The sequence below is a fragment of the Magnolia sinica genome, chromosome 1 (assembly GCF_029962835.1).
Source record: "Magnolia sinica isolate HGM2019 chromosome 1, MsV1, whole genome shotgun sequence".
Lineage (NCBI taxonomy): Eukaryota > Viridiplantae > Streptophyta > Magnoliopsida > Magnoliales > Magnoliaceae > Magnolia > Magnolia sinica.
The window spans coordinates 6,913,103-6,937,041 of NC_080573.1; the positions used below are offsets into that span (position 1 = coordinate 6,913,103).

At 38.1% G+C, this 23,939-nt stretch overlaps 2 protein-coding genes across 2 annotated transcripts; both read left to right on the forward strand.

Annotated features, from left to right (window-relative positions):
• The first annotated feature begins 370 nt into the window (after positions 1-370).
• On the forward strand, positions 371-1,636 carry LOC131225634 (disease resistance protein At4g27190-like). The gene has a single exon (XM_058221225.1). It carries the CDS (start codon positions 371-373, stop codon positions 1,634-1,636), a length of 1,266 nt encoding a protein of 421 aa, XP_058077208.1.
• Positions 1,637-1,657: 21 nt separating this feature from the next.
• On the forward strand, positions 1,658-8,793 carry LOC131225713 (disease resistance protein At4g27190-like). The gene is made up of 3 exons (XM_058221323.1): positions 1,658-3,252; positions 8,345-8,421; positions 8,687-8,793. The coding sequence occupies exons 1-3, from the start codon at positions 1,658-1,660 to the stop codon at positions 8,791-8,793; spliced, it is 1,779 nt and encodes a 592-aa protein (XP_058077306.1).
• The last annotated feature ends 15,146 nt before the right edge of the window (positions 8,794-23,939 follow it).

The following is a 23,939-nucleotide window of genomic DNA, read 5'->3' on the forward strand; positions in this document are numbered from 1 at the left end:
TTTTAATGGCAAACGTTTAAGGCCATTGTTTCCTATGGTATGGGCCACTTGAGTGTTGCATTTGTCTCGATTTTGGACTTGGGCCCTAAAATCTTCTGATAAAACAGATGAATGGTGTGGATATGTCATACACATTACAGTGGGTCCACAAATTTAAGTCAGCTTTTTTGAACCAATTTTCCGGATAAAAATACATTTGAAATTTCAAATGGGGTGAAAAGGTAATAATGACCTTTGAATTCAAGGGTTTGTTCTTGATATACAAAAATCAAACAGGCCCATCTTCAGCTCTCTCTCTTTCTTTCTCTCTCATTATCCCCTCTTGATTTCATTGCTAGCCCATTAATCCATTTCACTCCATTTGTCTACCATGAATCTAATGCAATTTCTCATTCCCATTGTAAGTCCCATTGTCCAAATAATTCTTTTCTTTCTCGGTCTACTTCTCGCTCCAGTTGTAGAAATCAGATCTCTCTCTGACCTCAATTACAACATCGAGGCCTTATTAAGAGAGACGGAGAACCTCAAAAGCAAGCGCGATGACGTTCTCAGGACAATCCAACAAGGCAAGAGACAAGGAAAGACCACAACAAACAAAGCTGAGAACTGGCTAGAAGATGTGAACAATGTCCTGGTCGAAGTCCTTATGATCAAATTGGATTTCGATCTGAAGAAGACCATCTTGAATGGTCATTTCACTAATTACATCGCTCGTTATAAATTGGCTAGATGGGCCGTTAGGAAGCTCGACGACGTTAAAGAATTGAACAAGAAGTCTCTTGATGATCTGATCACAAGGCCTCCACCATCAAGGGTGGTGCACATGCCCACTACAGCAACAAATAGTCAGACCACATCGCAGCGAACTGTAGATGAGATATGGCAATGTTTACAAGACGATGAGAATTGGATCATTTGCGTGTATGGAATGGGTGGAGTAGGAAAAACTACTCTCATGAAATCTGTCAACAACAGGCTCATCGGAACCCAAGACTTCGACGTCGTTGTGTGGATAACTGTATCCAAGGAATTCAATATGGAGAGGATCCAAAAAGAAATTGGGAACTCGTTGGGTGTGTACTTTTCCGACGATGAACCAAAGAGAGTGATTCTCTTTTCTGCATTGAAGGACTTGAAGTACATGCTAATCTTAGATGATCTGTGGCATGAGTTTGAGTTGGAGGAAGCTGGGATTCCCAAGCCAAATGGGCAAAACGGATGCAAAATTGTCATAACTACTCGATTTATTCAAGTGGGCAATGCAATTGAGGCTGACAAACATATAAGAGTAAATACTCTTACGAGCGAGGAATCGTGGAATTTGTTCTGCGAGAAAGCTGGGTATGTGGCTCGCATGCCTCAAATTCGACCATTAGCTGAGCAGGTTGCCACTGAATGTGGTGGTTTGCCACTCGCGATCATTACGGTGGGATGTGCTATGCGTCACAAGGAGAAGAAAGAGCTGTGGCTTGATGCATTGAGATCGTTGAGGGGATCTGCACCTGAGATTCCAGGTATGGAGCCTAAAGTGTTCCTTTCTCTGAAACTTAGTTATGACCACTTAGATGATGATAAGTACAAGCATTGCTTCTTGTATTGTGCTCTATTTCCAGAAGATTATAGCATAAAAATATGAAAACTAGTAAATTTGTGGACAATGGAAGGGCTTATCGACAATGTTGAAAACTTAGAAGATGCATCAAACAAGGGACACGCCATCATTGAAAGAATCAATGAGGCATGCCTTCTGGAGGACAATTCAGAAGAACTATGGCAATCCAGTGGTATGTATGTCAAGATGCATGATTTGATTCGTGACTTGGCGATATGGATTACATCTCCGCGGTCCCATGAAGAATCAAAATTTCTTGTGAGAGTTCGTGCGGAGCTAAAGGTGCCACCCAGGGAGGAGATGTGGGAGGAGATGCAAAGGATTTCATTGATGTGGAATCAAATAGAGGAGCTTCCGATTCGGCCCAATTGTCCTATGTTGGTCTCCTTGTCGCTTAAAAACAATCTCGAATTAAAGATAATTCCTAGTAGCTTCTTCGAGCTCATGCCAAAACTTCAGATTCTTGATCTAAGCTACACCGCCATTCAATCGCTTCCAATGTCCTTGTCTTTGTTAGTGAATTTACATGCACTGATTTTGAAACATTATAGAAGTTTAGTTGTGCTACCACCATTCGGAGAGCTAAAAGAACTCGAATTCATTGATCTCTCTTACTCTGCCATCAGCAATCTGCCTACGGGCTTTGGAAATTTAGTGAAGCTTAAGAAATTGAATCTATCAAGCTTGGATTGGCTCAGAAGAATTGCACACAATGTAATCTCTAGACTGTTGAATCTAGAGGATCTAAGACTGCTTAAAACGTGTGTGAACTGGGCCTCAGATGCTGTTTCACAAGAAGTAAGCAGTGCTACGCTAGGCGAGGCAGCAACCTTGAAACGCTTGACTACTTTCAAAATCACAATACCTGACATTGATTGCCTGGAGCATGATGTGTTCCATCGATGCTGGCCAAGCTTGAGAAAATTCACTTTTTACATTGGTTCCGATAATTGGTTCAGTGACAAGTTATGTTGCGAGAAGTCCGTGCAGATATATGGTTGTGACCATTTCCCTCATGGAAGCAAGGTGATGATAGAGCATGCGGAAGCCTTGGGTTTCGAGAAATGCAGTGGTCTAACACGGGTTTCTCAAGTTGCGGGCAACTCGAAGAACTTAAGACAGCTTCATATCCACGATTTCACTGGAATGAATTGTGTTATAGACTGGAGAGACGTGGGAGATGGTGCGCTCCAAAGGTTAGAGATGTTGTACCTTGATCAGTTACTGAACTTGAAAACACCATTCGAGGGGGCAGTCCCACAAAGAAGCCTTCAAAACCTAAGATCCATAGAGGTTTCAATCTGTGGCAAGTTGAGGTGTCTATTCTCTTCCAGTGTGATAGAACATCTAGAGTTGTTGGAGGAACTTAAAGTGCGATCGTGTTATGAAATGGAGGAAATTGTTGAAGGGGACATGTTGCCAGACAATGCATTTCCAGGATTACGCGAACTGAGGCTAGAGAGATTATATAATTTAACAAGAATTATCTCTAGTACAGCATCGGCTTTTATGAGCTTGCAAAAGATGGAGGTGTATAGATGTCCATTATTGAAGAAGTTGCCCTTCTGCACTAGCATACAGATGATCAAAGGACAGAGTGAATGGTGGGATGCTATGGAGTGGGAAGATGAGCATAACAAGTCCTTCTTTCACCAGAAATTTCAACAATGGCCCTTCCCCTAAGGCGAAAAATCTAGCACTGGAGTCCATCAAGATGGTATGTATGAGTGGTATTCTCCGATATTCATATTGTCTAATCTTCCATTGGATTTCTCGTTGGCTACCGTAGGCGATTTGCATGAGGTGAGGTTGAAATGGTGATTCTTGATGCACATGCCAATGTGGAACATCCATGTGGGGCTTGGGCCATTCATTAGGTGAAGCCAAGGAAGATATTCTCTGCCTCAAGAGTGAGGGCTGGCTCTCTCATCATGTAGGCCACAAATATACATTGAAGATAGACTTTCAAATCACACACACACACACATATTACTTTCAATTTCTCATAGATGTGCTAGCTTGCCTGGTTCTTGCGCCTGGCTATGTGTTCAGTGGGCCCCACCTAATGAATGGACTGGATCTACAGTGCGTTTCCGTTGTGTCATGTGCTGTGAATGGCCTCTTCAGACTCTTCTCCCACTAATGGTGTTGCCGTTCGATTTTCTGTTTATCCGTCTGAGACCCGTTGTTGTTGTTGTTGTTGTTGTTTTCCTTCGGTCTCTTCTCTTTTTCTTTTTGTTTTTTAATTCAATAACTGCCTGCTTTCTCTGTATTGTTAATTGATGGCACAGAATAATTAGAAGAATAATTTCTTTGTAGTGATCCTGCAAACTACCCAAAGAAAGAAATTCTATCAATACTAATATGCAGTATAGACATCATTGGACCATCCTCTCTCCAAGACACATAAACAGTGGAATCACCTACTGAAATGACTTAAAATTTGAAGGAACCTCAGGCGTGTGTAATCACACATGGCTAGAGGTTCATATACAGGGCTGAAGGTGATCATGATACTCTTTGTAAGGTACCATATGCATGATACAGATGCTGTAAATGTGTTATGTGTGTACCTTGATCCAAACCGACCAGTTATGAATGCTTCCTGATCCAAAATCAGTGTTCACAAAACTCTGATTGCTTCTATTGAAATTCGACGGTTAATCAATTTTCTAGCCATGCTTTTGGTGAACACTGGTCATGTTATCTTTAGGTTATGCCCCATTACACTGTGCCCACGATTTGGATGGTTGGGATTGAGGTCGGTCTATACCACGATACATTGGCTGCTTTCATGCATGTGATCCATTGAAGGTCAGTTTCTGATTTAATGATTGTTTTGAACTGAGTATTTTCTTCTTTTTTTTTGACATGTTAATGAGATTTTTGTCAATGAATTTTCCAACTTCTGAATAGCCCCTAAATCTGTTGCTGGATGTTGCAATTTTTTATTTTTTTTTTCGGATTTTAAAGGCACCTTAAGTTTCTCATTAATCCATAACAGAATTTCATTTTGAACAAAATATAATACTCTTTAATTTCAATATTTTGGACCTCCTTAGTGTTCTATATATCTGTGTGTATAGCATGCTCTCTTCGACTTCCTGACTACCTGGTAGCAAGCAGAGTTGAGAAAGCAAAGACTAAGAGTTTATACTGAAAAAATATGGAGCACATAGTTGCATGAACGGCAAAAAACATATCGAAGTAAAAATGCAAAGACCCCATACATGTAGAATGGCAAAAAACACATTGAACGAAAAATGCAAAGACTCCCGATAGATGTATAACCGCTAGGATTTCTGTTATTTGATTATAGAAAAAGGTTCTACCATATATCAGTTGACATACTAGAGCACATAACGATAGTAAGTAACACCCAAAAAAAATGTATTTCTAAAATATTAATGAATTTGAGTTGATGTTATCAATCATCATATGAAAATAAACCTTTTAGCTTGTAACAGTATCTTCTTCATTTGCCCAATTTGCAAACTCATTCTTTCACTCCTATTGTACAGGCTGAAATGAACATGCAGCCTTTTTCTTTTTCTTTTTCAGGAAAGTAGTGTCTTCTATTGAAAATTTGTTCGAATGACATGAATGTTTACACTTAATGCATAGGTGTATCTCTGCCTTTTAAATCACAAAGGGCTGTTGTTGTGTAAGGAGCTTCCTTGTCGTAGAGTTATGCAAAAGAATGCAATGACGTGTGTTTATCTAAGAAAACACGTCGTTCACAACACCCAATTGGAAGGTACAATATGAACAGCTCCACATTACTTGATTACAGTTAGTCTTGCTCTCTATTTTCTTGTAGATTCTTGGCATCTTATCTCTCTGTTGGCAAATTTTCAGGGGCTTCAATGTTCTCAATTGATTGGAGAAGCATTGGAAGGAAGTGAAGGTGCCGAATATGTCCAGTTTACGATTCATTTTGAGAGATTATACAATGCTCGGGCTTAAGGTTTGTGCAGTCACTACAACAAAAAGCGGTAAAAAAGGCATTTGCGCTGCATGTTTATCGGCGCTAATGAAGACCCAACGACGGATATTAAAAAAAATAAAAACTCTCTCACATCTCTCTCTCTCTCTCGCTCTCGTACCATATTAAAAAAAAAACTCTCGCTCTCTCTCTCTCTCTCTCTCTCTGCAACTCCACGACTCTCCTATTTCCTACCCGTCTCTCTCTCTCTCTCTCTCTCTCTCTCTCTCTCTCTCTGCAACTCCACGACTCTCTCCTTCTCTCTCTCCTCTTTCTCTCTCACGGCTGCTTTGGGATCTCTCCGTAGTATCTAGATATGCTACTCTCTTGTTTCCTAGGGTTTTGGATCTGTTTTCTGCACTCTGCTGCAGTTCGGTCTTCTGCTGCTGGTGAATCTCAGATTCTCAGGTATGATCTATTTTAGAATACTTGATTAGGAATATGTTTTGTTAAATACAAATCCCTAATTAGGGATTTGCGTTGTAGAATCCATTTTTAGGGATTTGCATTATCGAATCCATTTTTAGGGATTTGCATGGTCGAATCCCTAATTTAGAAGTGCTTATTACATCTGCAGATTCTCGAATCAGGGTTGTTGATGGTGTTGATCTGACTCACAAATTCAAAGGTATTAGCTAAAACCTTCATAGATTGTTCCTGTCTGTATCTTGTCCATCGTTTTTGTTGAAACTGTTTTAGGATTTTGTTATTCTGACTTATTTCTTACCAGGAATAGTATAAAACAGGGACGCTTCTCTTCCGAATCAGTCTCATTGCTTGAGAATACGGATTTTTTGTTTTAGGTTGGTCTTACTTGTTCTTGGTCTCTCTATAATGAAATTGAATTCTTCTCTGTTCTGGGAATGAATATTTGCACCTTGTTTTCAATATGTACACCCCCTTACCGTGCATGTCATGGCAATTCGTCTGCGTCAGAATGTAGGGTCGAAATTCTAATTATTTGTGAATTCCTTTGTTTCTTTTATATGAATGAGGATTTTCTGAGGTGGATTTTTGTTGTTGGTGTGTGTGGAATTCAATTCTTCTGTGTTACAGTAGTTGATGTTTATACCCTTGTTTTTTGAAAGATACACCCCTTTTTGGATAGGGTGCATGTCATTTGTTGTAATTATGGGTTGATATGTTGATTTTCATTTGTGTGGTGTTATAATCAAAACTGTGAATTGTAAGATTTGGATTTTCTTAAAGAGAAGATTTAAATTTTGGGTTTCTATCTGATGTTTTGTAGAGTGTGAATTGGTGGTTGACCGAATTCGGTATGACTGAGTTCTAGTGGAATTTTGATTCAATGTCGTTATGGTTAGATTCTCATATGGGGAGGTTTGGTTGAATTACATTCCTAGCTGCTGTATTTATTTATTTATTTATATTTTTAATTATCAGTTTGGATTTTTAATGGCTATCACAGTTTTCCAACTTCATTTCTTGCATCTTGAATTGGAACATGCAAAATGGTGTTTGGGATAGCATATCATGGGACCTTTTTTTCCGTTGATATGTTATGTTTTTGTTTCGTGTCGGTTTGAAGGAAATTTAGGTCACCTTCCAATGAAAATTGGTTTCAGGCATTGTTTTTACTTTGATTTGAATTTGGACTTTTATGGGCTCAGTGACACCAGCTGACTCTGCTCAAGTTGGTGATAAAGGTCCACTCAAAATTCTACGGTCTGATTTTAGTATGGGTTTTTCTTCTTATAGAATGCGTGGCTTGTTTTAAAGATGAGATTTTTGGAGGAATTTTAAGTTCTGAAGTAGAATAATTCTGTTGGTATGTCTGATTTACTAGGATCATTTTTCTTTCTAGTTGAATCAGCTTGATTGCCTCTGTTTAACCCATTCCATTTTGTGGATTATAAGATGTAAATGGTTTCTCCTTGGGTTCAGTTTGTACGAGTGGGGCCTATGATATTTTGTGCAGTTAGAGGCTGTGATCAGACGGTTCGGAGCTATTTGATTCTATTCAGCCACTACAACAAAATGGTGTAAAAACGGCACTTAGGGTGCATCATGCACCGGCCTTTAACCAAAGTTAGGCACATACCCAACCTGAGTGTCTAAGCCAGTAGGCAAAACACCAGCTCAACTAGAAGCATGCCAGGGCTGAAAAGTCTGTCAGGCCAACCTTTCCTGTTTATACATTTGACTAAAATGAGGAAAATAACAAGAGACCCGAGTTTGTCTAGGCCTATGTTTTCTCTATGTGGACGAGAACTTGCCACTCTCTAGTTAAAAGCGTCTTCTCTATGATTTCATTGTTCTTGGGGGAAAATATTAACCTTATGTTCAGCCATTTTAGTTTGAATTTTTGTAAATAAATTTGACAAAAGAGAGTCAATTTTAGGCAGGTAGCTGGTCATAGAAACTTTGCCAACCAATCACAAGGATGCTTGTTCAGAATCTTATTCAAGCTACAGGTGGATATAGGACCTTTAGAGAGGGATTATTGGTAAACACAATCCGAAATGCCAGACCCAAATAGCTGGGACAAAGCTATGATAATGACAACAAATCTGTCTTAAGGACGGTATGTTGTTATAGATCTGAGTATCTGAGGTTTCTGATTATGTTGGTTTCCTAGTTAGGTAATGTTTGTGGTTTCCAAATTTTTCTGTTGAGTTAATGCGTTGTGCTTAACAGTTTCTCATATGTTTGGATTCCTTTGTGCTTGGCATGTTGGTTCTGTAGAGCTCATCTGTTACTTGTTTCTGTCTTGTTCACCTTGTTAGATATGCCAAGAGTTCTGATTTGCAGGTTAGACACTTACAGCTACATATGTTTTTACAGGTTAGAGATTTTTTTGCTGGTCAGTGTTCAAGAGTAAGACGGCTTGTTCGACTTCACAGGAGAAGACAATTAGATTTAGTCAGCATGTTTCTCTCCATCTGTTTGTTTTTGTTTGGTAGTCTTATTTTATGCTTATACCTATGAAGACACTTAATTTAATGGATTTGATATTGAATTTGGTATGCTTATATGTTGAAATTTTCAGCATTTTTACAGGTTGAGAAGTGGGTTGATCCAAAATTCTGTTGACAGTGTAATCTCTAATTGCTTTATGCTTCTTGTAGGTGCATTTGCTGTGTATTTGGAGCCATGGCATTTGCTGGAATCGGAGACTTTTGGACAGGAGATAATTCAGCAGACTGGGATCACCTTTGAGTCTCAGTTCCAATGATCTTGACTCTTGGCCTTACTGGGATGTCATTCTCTGGTGAGTAAAGCTCATGAATTGATTGGCTCAAGGTGTTTCTATTTGATCGTCATTCTCCTTTTTTTTGGTAAATTATTTTGATGGATGTATTTTATATAGGTGCTGATGTTGGTGGAATTTTTGGCAACCCTGAGCCTGAATTGTTAGTTCACTGGTATCAGCTAGGTGCTTACTATCCTTTCTTTAGAGGCCATGCCCATCATGACACCAGAAGGAGAGAACCTTAGCTGTTTGGGTAATATATTTATTTAGTTTAAAAGAATGTTCAAAATGGAAATTTATACTTTGCACTTACTTTGCATTGTGTATATTAAATTGCTAGCCTTACTGGGATTCAGGACCCATCAACAATTAGCTAGCTACAAGTGCATCGAGTTTTCTTCTAGTTGCTACACTTAAGAAAGCATGTATGTATTAATGTTGAATATTGAATCTGTAGTAGAATTCACTTTTATGTAAATGTTACAGGTGGACCTGCAGCTGAAGCACGTGCAATGTTGGATCTTGGTATCCAGTACTGGACTAGTTGAGGATGGGCTTTTGCCGATGTTAATGATCGTGGAAGTACAGGTTTGGCCTTGAACTACGTATGTGCATGATTTTAGTAATTGTCAATTATTTTGGAATTAATTATTTATCCTATGATTGGATTGGTGAAATCAAGCATGGAGTTCAGGTTGGTTGGATTGACCCATCCTTTATGTGTGTGCTGTCAATTTGGTCCTTAGATTATTTTCTATATATATATGACTTGGACTAGTACCAACTATATAGGCATAAATTAGACATTATTCCAGATTGATGAAACAGCTAGTTCATCTTCCTTCAGAGTGTTTAGCTTGGTAAAGTCACCTCCTTATTGTGCATGTGGTGCAACATTTGTCTGTTCCATATACACATGTTCCAGGCCTTTACTGATGTGGAATAAATTATTTATCTGATGGTTCAGTTGATGAAGGAATAGATTTGGAGGTGGGTGTTAGTTCCATAACTCTCTGCTCCTCCATGTGATATGAATGTTTTAGTTCGTACATTATAAAAAGGACAGGACTGCAGTTATAGTTGACCACATTTTCGAAATGGTGGTCAGTAATTCACAAGAGTTGTACATGTGCAGCATCCCATTGTATTAAAATCTTGGCCCCACTGTGGATTGAGCATTCCACAAAATTTATACTGATCAAACCATCCCTAACCATCCGATTAGTGACTATCAAGTGGATGGGATGGTTAAAAATAAAATGGTGAACTGTCCCAATTCAGCAGTCTAAATTGCTTAGTTAAGATAGTCAATTTTCTGGCTATGCTCCATACACATTGGGGCCGATGGATTGGAAAGTCTAGATTTTCATGTACGATACAATTTTTATGGTGGATGAGTCACCACCTAAATCTAGCCCTCCACTGCATGAGATTTCAAGCTTTGACAAAGTGGGAGCAGCACTAGATGATGGATAGTGGTGATATTATCAATCATAAAGCAGAGTATTGATGAGTTACTCTGTAGTTGAGGTTTTTGTGCAGTGTTGCTGCTACTGCTTTACTAAATAGTATCATACTCACTACTTGCGCTGTTGGCCCATCCAAACGTTTTACTTGAAATGCAAACAAGAAAGATAAGGCAGCTAGATAGAAAGATTTCACAGTTTATTCAGCTCCGTATGCCAAAATGCTAGAATTATGGAAATAGCAAATATTCGTTCTGATCCTATTAATCTTCAGAGAAGTAATATTATGCTCGAGTCAATAACTCGTATGCCCTTTTTTTCCTATTGACGCTCCAGTTTTGTTATCTCTTTGAAAACATGTCCTTTAGAATTTTCTGTGCAAAGAGGTTACAATCCATGCCACTATAACTTGCAGGTGACACTAAGCCTGTGAAAATGTTTGAGCGAATGGAAAATCTGTTGAACAATCAAATCATCAATTACTGCTGTGATCCTTTCGAGAAATGGCTTGTTTTGATTGGCATTGCTCCTGGTGCACCTGAGGTAGATCTGTGAAGAATGTGTTATTTATGTATTCCTGTTGAGAATGTTGTAGGAGGAAAAGATTTCTCTCTTAGTTGCTCTTGGTATTTGTTCTTACAATCTAATATCCATTCCATTCAGGAACTGAACAATGTGGAACTGGGCCCCATATCTGCTGCTATGACCTTTAAAATTATTTGGTACACAACTCGAATTGCATGGAATTGCAACTTGGGCTTCCACCATTACTATGAATTAGAATGGTGCCATGCCAATTTGGAAATTCACTCTTTATTTATCTCAATACAATATAATTGAGCATCCAAACATGCCACTATGGCTACAAATCCATCTGCATCAGATACTTGTGAGTTTGGGTGTGAAACCATCTGCTTCAGATACTTGTACTATTCAAGATTTTAAGGGGATTAGATAATATGTATTTGGCTCTTGGTTTGTTTAACCTGCATTCTTTTTTGTTCGACACAACATGAAATACTCATCCTTCTCAAAGGGGATACGTCCTCTAGATATGACCTCTTTAATTAATCTTGTATATGAACTGTCGCCATGAAAATATGTTGATGCATTTGTGGAGCAGGCATGCCTGGCTAATAAAACATGTGGATGATGTATGTTTTTTTTTGTCATTATAGATTCTTTTCAAGTATCATCCTACGAAGAGCTTTGCGGCAAATGACATGTTTGGTTTCTCTGTTCAGACCAGGCAAAGGTAAATTGGATATGCTAATTCAACGGTTCAGCTCTGGGAGGATTCTATTTCAGGAGGATTGACTATATTTATTTTTGTAGTATGACTATATATGCTGCATTTTGATGTTTCCAAGTAGCATGTGTGCTTCTACAGATTGGTCATGCTGATTATGGTTCAGCTCTGGGAGAATCTCCTATGTTTGCATCTGATTATGGTCAGTGTTAAACTTTTAGCCATCTATCTAATTCTTTGTACAAATATTACTCGGCATCATTGGCTCGACAGTAGCAGATGTTGAAAGCTCAATCATTGCAAACTGGTTCTGATATGAGGCATGCCATGGCGGCTTCTGCTCTAGATGGAAGTAATAGGTATGGTTCTATTGATGGCATGCTTACTTTTTGACATTAATCACTTGAAATCCTTGTTTACCATGTATTGATTGATGCAGTGATGTTGAATATGTTTCCTTTTCCTTCCATCTGTTTTTATTTTCGTAAATGAGAAGTGTCAACCTAACTTCAATACATGCTCGGTAGATTAAATCTTTGTGATGGAAAATGGTGTCAGCCCTATGCTTTTGGGGGTGTAAAACAATGTAAGAACATCATTAAATTGGCTCCAGTTGAAAGTCTAATAAATTTATTTTTCGACCAGCCTAACATCATGTAATTCTAATACTATTTGAATGACTTAGAACCATTTGGTTCTTTGGTGGAAAGCTTTTAGCCCTTCAGTAAAATTGGTGGGAGCTATTTTGATGGTTTTGTTCATCTTTTCTGGTACAAAAGTGGAAGCAGATGGATCAAATCACAAGTATAAGCCCTTTGTATGCAAACAAAGTGGGTCTTTTCCACAATCCAAGGTAATCTTTCTTTTTTTTATTTTTTCTTTTTGGGTCGTTTGAAAAATATGTAGATCTGTATTTGTCGTGTTCTCTTTTCCCAAGACAATTTTTAATGAATTTTTTTTTTCTTTTATAGACCCCATACTATAAGCAGAGTAACATTGTAACCATGGTTATGCCATTGATGGGAAGCCACGTAAAGCACCGAAAAACCAACTTCCATGCAGCAGCTAAGGACTAGCCTGGTTCTGGCTATCATAGGAGCAATTTTCAAAGGGCTAATGGTGGGTGATCCACTCTTCTCGTTGCATACAAGTGGGGCAATCCAGAGTTCAAATCACTTCAGCCTTTTGACGCCACTCGTGCTAGGAGTAAGACCATATAGAGGATTTGTTTTTATTTATTTATTTACATTCAAGACCATTTATTGTAAATCTTTTTTTTTATTGTGTGGTAATATAAATTTTGTTTAATATTCAGTTTTATTTGTATTGAATCATTTTTATGTTTCAAATATTAAAAAAAAAATTATTGGCATGCTAGGGCCTCACAAATCCATACAAAGGCTTCTAGCGGCGCTTGTGTAGAAATATTACGGCGCTTTTTCGCAAGAAAAAGTGTCCCAAACCATTTTTACCGGCGCTCTAAATGATTTTTACCGGCGCTTTTTCGCGTCGGAAAAACCGACAGCTATCGGCGCTCAGAAAGGCGCCGTTAGAAGTTACCTAGCGCCGCCAAGACTTTTAGCGACATACCCATTTATCGGCGCTTGACTAGCGTCGCTAATAGAATTGCCGGCGCTTTTATGGAATTATGGCGGCGCTTGTGAGCGCCGCTAAAAGTCTCATTTGTTGTAGTGAGTATGGTTCGAGTATATGAAGTGGTATTTATGGGACCCATGGTTCAATGATCCAAACAATCGAAATTTTGGGGTCCCAGTCTATATGTAGCACACACCAACTAATCCCAAGATTGGAAGAATCCAAACCATTAATAGGTGACCAACAAATAGATGGGTTAGAAAGAAATGCAATTAATCACATTCAATTAAAAAGGATAAATGTTGTACAGCCAAATCTTCCAATTAGGTGAGTTTTTCATGAATGAAGCACCCATGTGAGGACCATCATATCATCGGTTTTTGGATCACTGAACCATGGGCACCATTTATACAAAATGAAAATGCTAACTGTATGGTCCATACTTTTAAGCCTGAGTTTGGGATAAGACCTCGTTTGTTTCACTAGTAAGCTATTAAATAGCTTTATCAATGGGGCACTTTATGAAATCTTTTAGCTCCTTCAGTTTATGTTTTCAGATGGTTTGTCATGTATTTTCTGTTGTCCAAGGATGTTTACAGCTAATGTTCATTCATATTCTCTCACACATACATAACTAGCTCTTGATATTGCAAATTTTACAATTGTGATTGGAATGGAAAAGAAATTTAGATCTTGAAATCCTAGTTGCCATCTTGTATTTGATTTTTATCATTAGCTATTAGTTTTATGTGATTATACCTTCTTGCAGGCAGTCAAATTTAGAATTCTTCTGTTTTTTTATTTTTATTTATTATTTATTTTATTTTTTAATATTTTATAGCATATATCTTAGCTATTTCATTGGCTACCATCTCATTCAGTTCTCAGATGTGGCAGAACAATATGGATAGAATTTCTGTGACTAAAACGTGAATTCCCTCAATGAGGGATTCACGAGTACATCAGAACAGAATAGTTTTCTTATTAGGTTCTTTTGATTAAAACAATTTGAGATTTTCCCTCCCAAACAACATGTTTGGCAGAAACCCCCAACCCACAATTGGTTGAACATGTTAGTGGGGGCAGTTCATTTCATTCTTAAACTCAAATAAAACAACTCTGTTACTCCAATATTTGGAAGGAATGAAATTCTAATTTGGTGGAAAAGCTTGTCACTTGCGCTACATTTGAGATGCTTGCTTGCTTAAAAAATTGATTTGCTAGTCCACTTCAGCCAAGAAAAAATGATGTTTGATAGAGAATGACACTTTGATACACAAGCACTCAAAAATTTTAGACATTGGATATTTTTCATTTTTAATCATCTAGTCGTTGGTTCAAAGAGGCCAAGAACCAAAAAAATCTTACATTTTTGTCAGATACCGCTTAAGTTAGGTTTGTTGGGGCTCAACCTTGTAAGGAAACCCCTTTAATTATAAAGTTGCAAAGCTTTTTCCCATCTGATGTAGGACAAGGATAAAAATTAAAGACGAGCTAATTTTAATGATACTTATTACCTAACAACAATGACCCTTCTAGCCTGACTCCATACTCAATCTCTCCTTGGACCACTCCATTAATGAAGCCTACTAATGCTTGACTTTAATCAGGACAATACTTGTGTTTTCCAAGAAGATAATTTGAGTGCATCAGCTATAGAGAGAAAATTAGTAACATTAATATGAGATGGATATAAGTATTTTGCTTGTAGTATAGAAGAAGAAAATGCCATCAAGATGACTCCGGTCTATTTCTACATGACATGCATAGCAAGAGATGCACTATACAGAAATCGGATTGCGTACGGAGTTACTCAGTAGGCTCTTACCGTACTGAGTAAATTCTGTTGGGCCCACCGTAAATGCGTGTGGTTTATCCACGCCGTCCATTCATTTTTCCAAATAATTTTAGGGATTCAACCCAAAATTGATGCATGTACAAAGCTCAAGTGGACGATACCACAGAAAAAGCGGAAGTATTGATTTCCACCGTTGAAAACTTTCTAAGGGCCCTAGTGATGTTTATTTGTCATCCAACCTATTCATAAGATAAGAAAGACATGGATGAAAGGAAAACACAAATATCAGCTTGATCTAAAACTTCGGTTGGCCCCAAGAATTTTTCAACGGTAGATGTTCAATTCACACTGTTTCTGGTGGTGTGGTCCACTTAAGGTTTGGATATGCTCCATTTTAGGATAAAGCCCTAAAATTATGTGGTAAAAGAGATGGACAGAGTGGACACAATGCATGAATGAGTGGGGCCCACAGAGTTTACTCATATGCTAAAGGCCTATTTAGTTTTCTATAATCCAAGTAAATCGCTGTAAAGAAGTAATTATTACATTTAAGTACGCTAAAGGCCTATTTGGTTTTCCATAATCCAAGTAAATCACCGTAAAGAAGTAATTATTACGTTTTTTTTAAACTTGTTTGGAAACGAGAGAGTAATTTCACCTAGAAAACTGTTCCAAAAATGTTGACTTAAATCTGTGGCCCCACCATAATGTATATAATATATCCGTGTTGTCCATCTATTTTATTATAATATTTTGAGGCTTGATCTGAAAAAATTAGGAAGATCTAATGTTCAATTGGCCCACATGAAAGGAAACAATGGACTTAATTTGTCCAACGTTGAAAGTTGATTCTTTTACTGGGCCCACAATGAGGTTTATTCACCATCTAACCCGTTCATAGGGTCACATGGACACGGATAAGTGAAAAATATAAATATAAGCCTGATCTAAAACTTCTAAGGGCCTCAACAAGTTTTTAATGGTAGGCATTCAATTCTCATAATTTTGTGTGGTGTGGTCCACTTGACCTTTGGATTTGCCTAATTTTTGGGCTCATGCCTTAAATTCATTTGGCATAATGAATAGGCGATGTGGATAAGCCACACACATTATGGTGGGCCCCATATTTATTTCACAAATTTCTCAATTTAAGTGCTTAAAAAGTAACTAGTCAAGTCAGCATTGGGAAAGATGCCGATAATTACCTTGGTAAATAATGATTACTCATTTATTGGTGATTACACTTAGAGCCAAAAAACCAAACATGCCCTCAGCAAACTGGTAGGAGATGATTCATATCAATGATATACATGGTAAGAGATGACTCATATCAATCCCCTTTTTGAGTCAATCCCATGAATTTAGGATGAGATGATCTTTGCTTGTAGACTTTCTATAGCTAGACTTTGATTGTGACCGTCTGATCTGATGGACTGACTAGATTCTTCAATGCAAACAATCCTAAATTTTTGAAACAGGACCCATAATTTTGGATAATTTTCTTTGAATTATTGGTATGCTATAAATGAGATTTCCAAGTAATTCCTAAGTGTCTGCGTATCATCTATCACCTTCTACTGTCCGTTTGGTACTCAAGCCTGAATTGCTCATGGTTCCAAAGAATCACTCCAATGATCCTAACCGTCCACTGTGGGGTCTGGTATAAAGGGCTATGCTTAAGGAGGGTAGAGTTCAGATGGATGGATGGGATAATCTAGTCATTGTGAATTTTAGATAGTGGCCCCTGAGATGCAAGTTAGAGCCAACGGACGGTCAGATTGATTTGGCTGTCCACGTGTCCAAATTTTATCACTTGTTACGAGGACCCGAATCCTCTTTAACATTGTTTTTAGGAAGCGCGTGCAATCGTGCAACAATTTGTGGGGCCCACCGTGACATGTGTGAGACATCCACTCCATCCATGAGTTGTGCCACATCATCTTCACCATACGCCACAAAGTTCAGCTGGACCCAATTTTCAGGTAGCGACAGATCACGCCACGTGTACAATACAAAATCACACTTATAAGTATTTTTTATCAATTAAAACCAACCCAAAACACATTAATTATATAATTCAAGTTTGGCAATTAGAAATCTGCCTATTTCATGTGTGCATCCAAATGGGCCCTGAATTAACTTGATGTAGCCCATCTGACCTTTGGATCAAGCTGATTTTTATGATGCCTCTTCATCCTGGTGGGGCTCACCTGATGAACGTGTGGGATGGCATATGTAGAGCACCATCCCCACTGATGGTGACCCAGGAAGGTTTCTAAGGTAGAGCACCATCCCCACTGATCCTTGTGGTGTGGTCTACCTGAAATTTGGATTGCCCTGATTTTTGGGCTTTAAGTATTAGCACAAGGTTCCTTAACTGATTCACAGAGTGGATGTATGACTTTCATTGGACCCACATGAAAGTTGGCCCGAATGGATGGGCCCTGCAGGATCTGACAATCTACATGATATTGGGTGTTTGTAAAAGCTGAAGATGAACAGTGCATATTCAGTGATCCACCTAACTTTTAGCAGAGCAAAAATGGCATTATCACTCCTCTAATTTTATAGTTAAGATAACTTTAGATGGACTCCTCTCTATTTTGAATATGTGAACTTGGGAGCTGTTATACCAATTCCAATTATCTTACGCATCTCTTATTTGAAATTGCATTTAAAATCTAAAGTTTTAAGAAAATAGTTGGAGTGAAAATCTGAAAAGCATATGGTACGCAGTCATTAGTAGTTGTTCACAAGTGGACCACATGGACTCATATCCAACACCATAGTAGGAGGATGTTGGATGATCTTCCAGCGTTGCAAAGTTTTCGTTCCTTGTTAAGAATATATCAGATCATTTTTCTCTATCAAAATATCTGGTGGGAGTTACTCGAAAGGACATGACTAGATGAATGCCACCATGATGATCAAGTTTTCTTGAGTTATATGAAGTGTCCATCGATCAAGACCTTTCATTTAGTAGGGCATCATGTGATGAGCAGTGGACTTAGATCAGAAATTAGTGGACAATAAATAGATAGTTCACACAGTTAGTGATCGGGACATTGGATGACCTACTTGAGTATATCAGAGGCAGATGCAGAGGCAACCATTGACATCAGTGCAACCCTATTTGTGGATGAGAGATAAATTTCAAATGGGGCCCGTTGGACCACTTTGAAGACCCCACGTGCATTGGGCATGCACCAATTTTATAATTAATGGTGTTTTGATTAAAAGAAAATAAAAGACTTGTTTTCCTTGAAAAAAGGCCTTCCTCATCTTCCTTTAAGATTTGTAGAAAGACCCTACTTCCAATCAGATTGTGGAAGAACTAGAAGATTGCTTGACGGTTCTCTTCTTCCTCTCTCTTCTCCAACAAAGTGCACAACTCTCTTCAATTTTCGTCTTCTTTCTTTTTCTACAACTCCTCGAAAACCAAAATCATTTCATCCCACATCCTTTTTTCTTTTTTTTTAATCTTTTTTTTTTTTACATTTTTCCATCAAATCTATCAAAACTCAGCCATCCATCACTCACACGTATGTCCATACAGATTAGCCTTACGGACAACAATACATTCGTCCAGGCAACCCTATGCCCTCCTTTTGTTTTTTTGTTTTTTTTTTAAATATATTCTTTCTCCTTTCATCATCCTATTCTCCCTTTGCTAATCCTTGCATCAATCTTAAATCTAAGACCGCAATCCCTAATTTCCTAAATCCCCAAATTTCCAAGTCCTTAATTCCCAAACCTTGATTCCTAATTCCCAAAATCTCGTTCAAAAAATATGATTTGTAAACCCATTTTCTCTAAATCTGATTTTTATAGTGTCAATGTTTCTTCATATGAATGTTGCCCTACCTATATTAGATTGGAAGTCCCTACTTCCAAGTGGGTCTCTCTTGTGATATTTTATACTTTCATGCACTATGTATGTGATAGGTTAGGTCCATTGAATAATAAATCTAAATTTTCATTACTTATAATGTGGATGTGCTTGTTTTTACTTGATGAACGATTAGATTGACCTGGTATCATTCATCTTAGGCAAGGTTCACTCATCCTACATTAATTAATTGTGGCAATAAGTCAGATTTTGGTTCAACAAACTCGGCCCAACCCGACTAGTTTATTAAATGGGCTAAGAATTTCAACCAAAACCTGACTTGTGACCCATTGTCACCCATTGCCTATGGCCGAACCCTACCTGTATAGAACTCATCGGCCCCAAGCCCAATTAGACCTAACCCATTTAATTGTAATGGATGGATAGCATAATCACATTTGAGTTTAAGAATGTAATTCCGTGTTAAAGGCGTGCACAATCCTGTGGAATTGGTGTGTACCTAAAAATATAAATGCATCATGTGTATGTATCATACTCATTGCCTATTCATTTGCTTCGACATTTGGAGCCGGTTGGGTTAGGCCATTTGATAAAGCCCATTAAGTTATTATATGGGCAGGCTGCACAAGACATGGTCCTAACCAAACTTAACCGATTTAGTTAAATATGTTGGAATATTTGGTTGAATTAAATAGACTATTAAAAAAAATCGAGAACCAAAAAAAAAATTTAAGAAAGAAGAACTTATTGAATTGAGTCGAGGCGTGACTGAGTCACTCGGCTTGAAATCGAATTTGCTCCCCTTGGACAGCGTCCCAAGTGCAACAGGTTTCCAGAGCAATCGACCTCCAGGATACAACGACTATGACCCGGTCCCAGCGGTGCACTCACTGTACACGGGCTCGAACCACTTGCAGTTTAATCCGAAAGTGCTGAGTTGACTCAGCGATGAACTCAGCAGAAAATGCTTAAAACAGAATATCAGAGAGTGTTTTATAAGAGAAGATTTTTCATATCTTTGAAACTGGAATCGGATGTCTTTTTATAGACTCCGAAGTGGTGCATAAGCACCCTTTTCAAAAGGTTAGGTCCGTTGGGTTTAAACCCAACCGAGGCGACCAACCGGAAGGGACGCATCTCTCTGGTTTAAAACGAAAAGGCGCAAGTGCGAGTACACTCTCGCATATACAGTCCTGCGAGTACCCATACACACACCCACGCGAGTACACACACACCGCACCCGCACCCGCACCCGCGCCCACGCCCAGCCCAGCCCGTCCCGTCCCGTCGCGTCGCGCACGCGCACGCGCACACGGACACGGACACGGACTCGGACTCGGACTCGGACTCGGCTCGGCTCGGCTCGGCACGGCACGGCACGGCTCGGCTCGGCTCGGCGCGCGCGCGTGTGTGGTTAATGGCATAGATTAGAGCTATTGGCATAGCCCCCCCACAGGACCAAATTCACATGCCCCCTGAAAGGGGCTCAAGCCCTAGGCAAAAGGACTATCTTATAAACAAGATAGTTTACCTTTTCAAATCCGATGTGGGACAAAACCCACAACACAAAAGTACTTCAACTTTTCAAATGTGGAGGGAAAACACCGAAAATTTGAAAATTTAAATTTTAATGCTATTTTAAAACAAACTATTTTAAAACAAAATACAACAATCCCCCACATGTTTTAAAATAAAATCCTTTCAGATTAAAGCGTAATAGTTGTGCAATGGTGCCGGTATCACCATAGACTTGAACCGACATTAGAGTAAGCAAGACATGTCTACAGGAATTAGGTGACACCATAGTCTTGAACCTGAATCCTTTTAATGTAGATCGCAAGTACATGCCACTCACACAACTCTTCCTCTGCAAGTGATTCTGCGGTTCGGTGCGTTTCGGCCATACACCATTACCTGGATTTCATGAGTGCTCTAGAGAATTCGCCTAGATTCTCATAGGAAGCGGCCTCCACCTCCACACCCATATAGGTGAATTCCATCAAGTGTATGCAGCAACTGTATACACCACCAAATATTTAGTTATGGATTCATTAAGAGTTCTAACAACTCATCCTTCTACATTGCTGCTCGCACTGTACACCATAGAAGGGGCTCATACAACTCAGTGCAATCGTCTACCTCGTGTCTTGTTGTTTACCCATTGAACCTATCTCATGGGATCTCCACTTGTATAGGTTGGGTTGCCGACACTGGCAGCTCATATATTAGGCTCAGCCCCATTCCCTTCGATGTATCATTGACTAACCTTTTAGATAGTCCTTTGGTCAGAGGATCTGCTAGATTCTTTTCTGACCTCACAAAGTCAATAGATATGACTCCATCACGCAACATATGTTTCACTATGTTGTGTCTGAGTCTAATATGCTTACTCTTTCCATTATATATTTTACTCTTTGCTTTTGCTATAGCTGCTTGACAGTCACAATGAATAGATACGGCCGATACAGGCTTTGGCCACAATGGTATATCAGCTAAGAGATTTCTAAGCCACTCGGCTTCTGATCCAGCCTTTTCTAAGGCAATAAACTCGGATTCCATAGTAGACCGAGCGATACATGTCTGCTTGGTAGACTTCTAAGAGACTGCTCCTCCACCCAAAGTGAAGACATATCCACTCGTGGATTTTGTCTCATCTGAATCACTAATCCAGTTAGCATCACTGTATCCTTCTAATACAGCAGGAAAACCACTATAATGTAAACCATAGGCTATACTGCCTTTTAGGTATCTCAAAATCCTAGACAAAGCATTCCAATGCTCTTTTCCAGGGTTATGTGTATATCTACTTAGCCTTCCTACTGCAAAAGCAATGTCTGGTCTAGTGCAGTTTGTTAGATACATAAGGCTACCAATTATTCTGGAATACTCCAATTGAGACATACTATTTTTTGTATTCTTCATGAGAGTCACACTATAATCATAAGGAGTACTGATAGGTAAACAGTCAAAATGGTTAAACTTTCTCAATATCTTCTCAATGTAATGAGATTGAGATAATATAATAACACCATTTTTTCTGGTTACTTCAATACCCAAGATTACACTAGCCTCTCCTAAGTCTTTCATGTCAAACTTAGATGACAAGAATTTCTTAGTTGTATTAACTAATTTAATATTAGTTCCAAGAATAAGCATGTCATCAACATAAAGGCATATAATAACATAATCATTTTCAGAAATTTTACTATATACACATCTATCTACATCATTTATATGATAACCATTTGATTTTAAAACACCATCAAATTTTTCATGCCATTGTTTAGGAGCCTGTTTTAAACCATATAATGATTTAATTAGTCTACATACTTTATTTTCTTTTCCTGATATCTTATAACCCTCAGGTTGTTCCATATATATTTCTTCTTCTAAGTCTCCATTTAAGAAAGCTGTCTTAACGTCCATTTGGTGTACCACCAGTTTATATATGGAAGCTATCGCTATTAAGACCCTGATAGTTGTGATTCTAGTTACAGGAGAGTATGTATCAAAGTAATCTATTCCTTCTTTTTGTTTAAAGCCTTTCGCTACCAATCTAGCCTTAAACTTATCAATAGTCCCATCTGGTTTTAGTTTCTTTCTAAACACCCATTTACAACCTATTGGTTTATTTCCAGGTGGTAGGTCTACAATTTCCCAAGTGTTATTAGATATGATAGATTCTAACTCATCATTTATTGCTTCCTTCCAAAAGGTTGCATCTGGAGAGTTAATTGCTTCTATATAGGTTGTAGGATCATCTTCTACTAAGAAAGTGAAAAAACCATCTCCTAGGTTAGTTTCTCTTATAACCCTAGTACTTTTTCTTGGTTGTATCTCTTCTACTACTTTCTCGTATGCATTTTTACTAGTAGATGCAATATCTGATTCATTGACTTCTTCTATTCTTATAGATTTAGATTTCATAGGGAATATGTTCTCAAAGAACTCTGCATCCCTAGCTTCTATAATTGTATTAGGATATAAAATATTATCCTTAGTTTTTAAAACTAGGAACCTATAGGCCGCACTATTTTGTGCGTAGCCTATAAATACACAGTCGGTCGTTTTAGGACCTAACTTTCTTTTCTTAGTTTCAGGTAATCCTACTTTAGCAAGACACCCCCACACTTTAATATATTTGTAACTAGGAATATGATTCTTCCAAAGTTCATATGGTGTTTGTTCAGAAGATTTAGAAGGAATCCTATTTAGAATATAACAAGCAGATAGAATTGCTTCTCCCCACATATTTGAGGGTAAGCCTGAACTATTTAACATAGCATTCATCATTTCTTTTAGAGTTCTATTCTTACGTTCTGCTATTCCATTCTGTTCTAGTGTATAAGGAGCTGTAGTTTCGTGAACTATTCCATTCTTTTCACATAATTCTCTAAATTGAGAAGATTCATATTCACCTCCTCTATCTGTTCTAAGTCTTTTAATTTTTATATTTAACTGATTTTCAACTTCAATTTTGTATTTAGAAAAAGCATCTAAAGCTTCGTCTTTGTTTATTAATAGATAGACTCTAGTGAACCTAGAGTAATCATCTACAAAAGTTATGTAGTATCTTTTTCCACCTCTAGACATGTGATTTCTAAAATCACCTAAGTCACTGTGTATTAATTCTAATAGAACAGATGATCTTTCTATTTGTTTAAAGGGTTTTCTAATGAATTTTGATTCGACACATGTTTCACATTTGTTAAATTCTTCATTAGATATATTAGGTAATAAACCTAATCTTTTCATTTTCTTTAAAGATGCTATATTCACATGACCTAATCTATTATGCCATAGATAAAAAGGTTCAACGATATAAACAGAACTGAATGTCTTCTTATTATTATCATTGGATACATTTATAATGAATAAACCATCGCTACAGTACCCCTTACCAACAAAGGTTCCATTCTTAGTCATTACAAGCTTATCTGAATCAAATACTAACTTGACACCAGCCTTATTGAGGAGTGAACCAGAGACCAAGTTTCTTCTAATGTCGGGCACATGTAGGACATCATTCAACATCAGAGTCTTTCCAGAAGTGAGTTTCAGAAGTACTTTCCCTTTCCCTACAACTGGAGACGTTCTAGCATTACCCATGAACACCTGTTCATCATCTCCTGATACTTGATAGGAGGTAAACATGCTGCGATCCTTGCA

Coding starts and splice junctions, on each gene's coding strand:
- LOC131225634 (XM_058221225.1), top strand. CDS start 371: ATGAATCTAATGCAATTTCTCATTCCCATTGTAAGTCCCATTGTCCAA.
- LOC131225713 (XM_058221323.1), top strand. CDS start 1,658: ATGGAAGGGCTTATCGACAATGTTGAAAACTTAGAAGATGCATCAAAC. Junction 3,253..8,344: donor TGGGAAGATGAGCATAACAA/GTCCTTCTTTCA, acceptor TCACCTTGTTAG/ATATGCCAAGAGTTCTGATT. Junction 8,422..8,686: donor GGTTAGAGATTTTTTTGCTG/GTCAGTGTTCAA, acceptor TGCTTCTTGTAG/GTGCATTTGCTGTGTATTTG.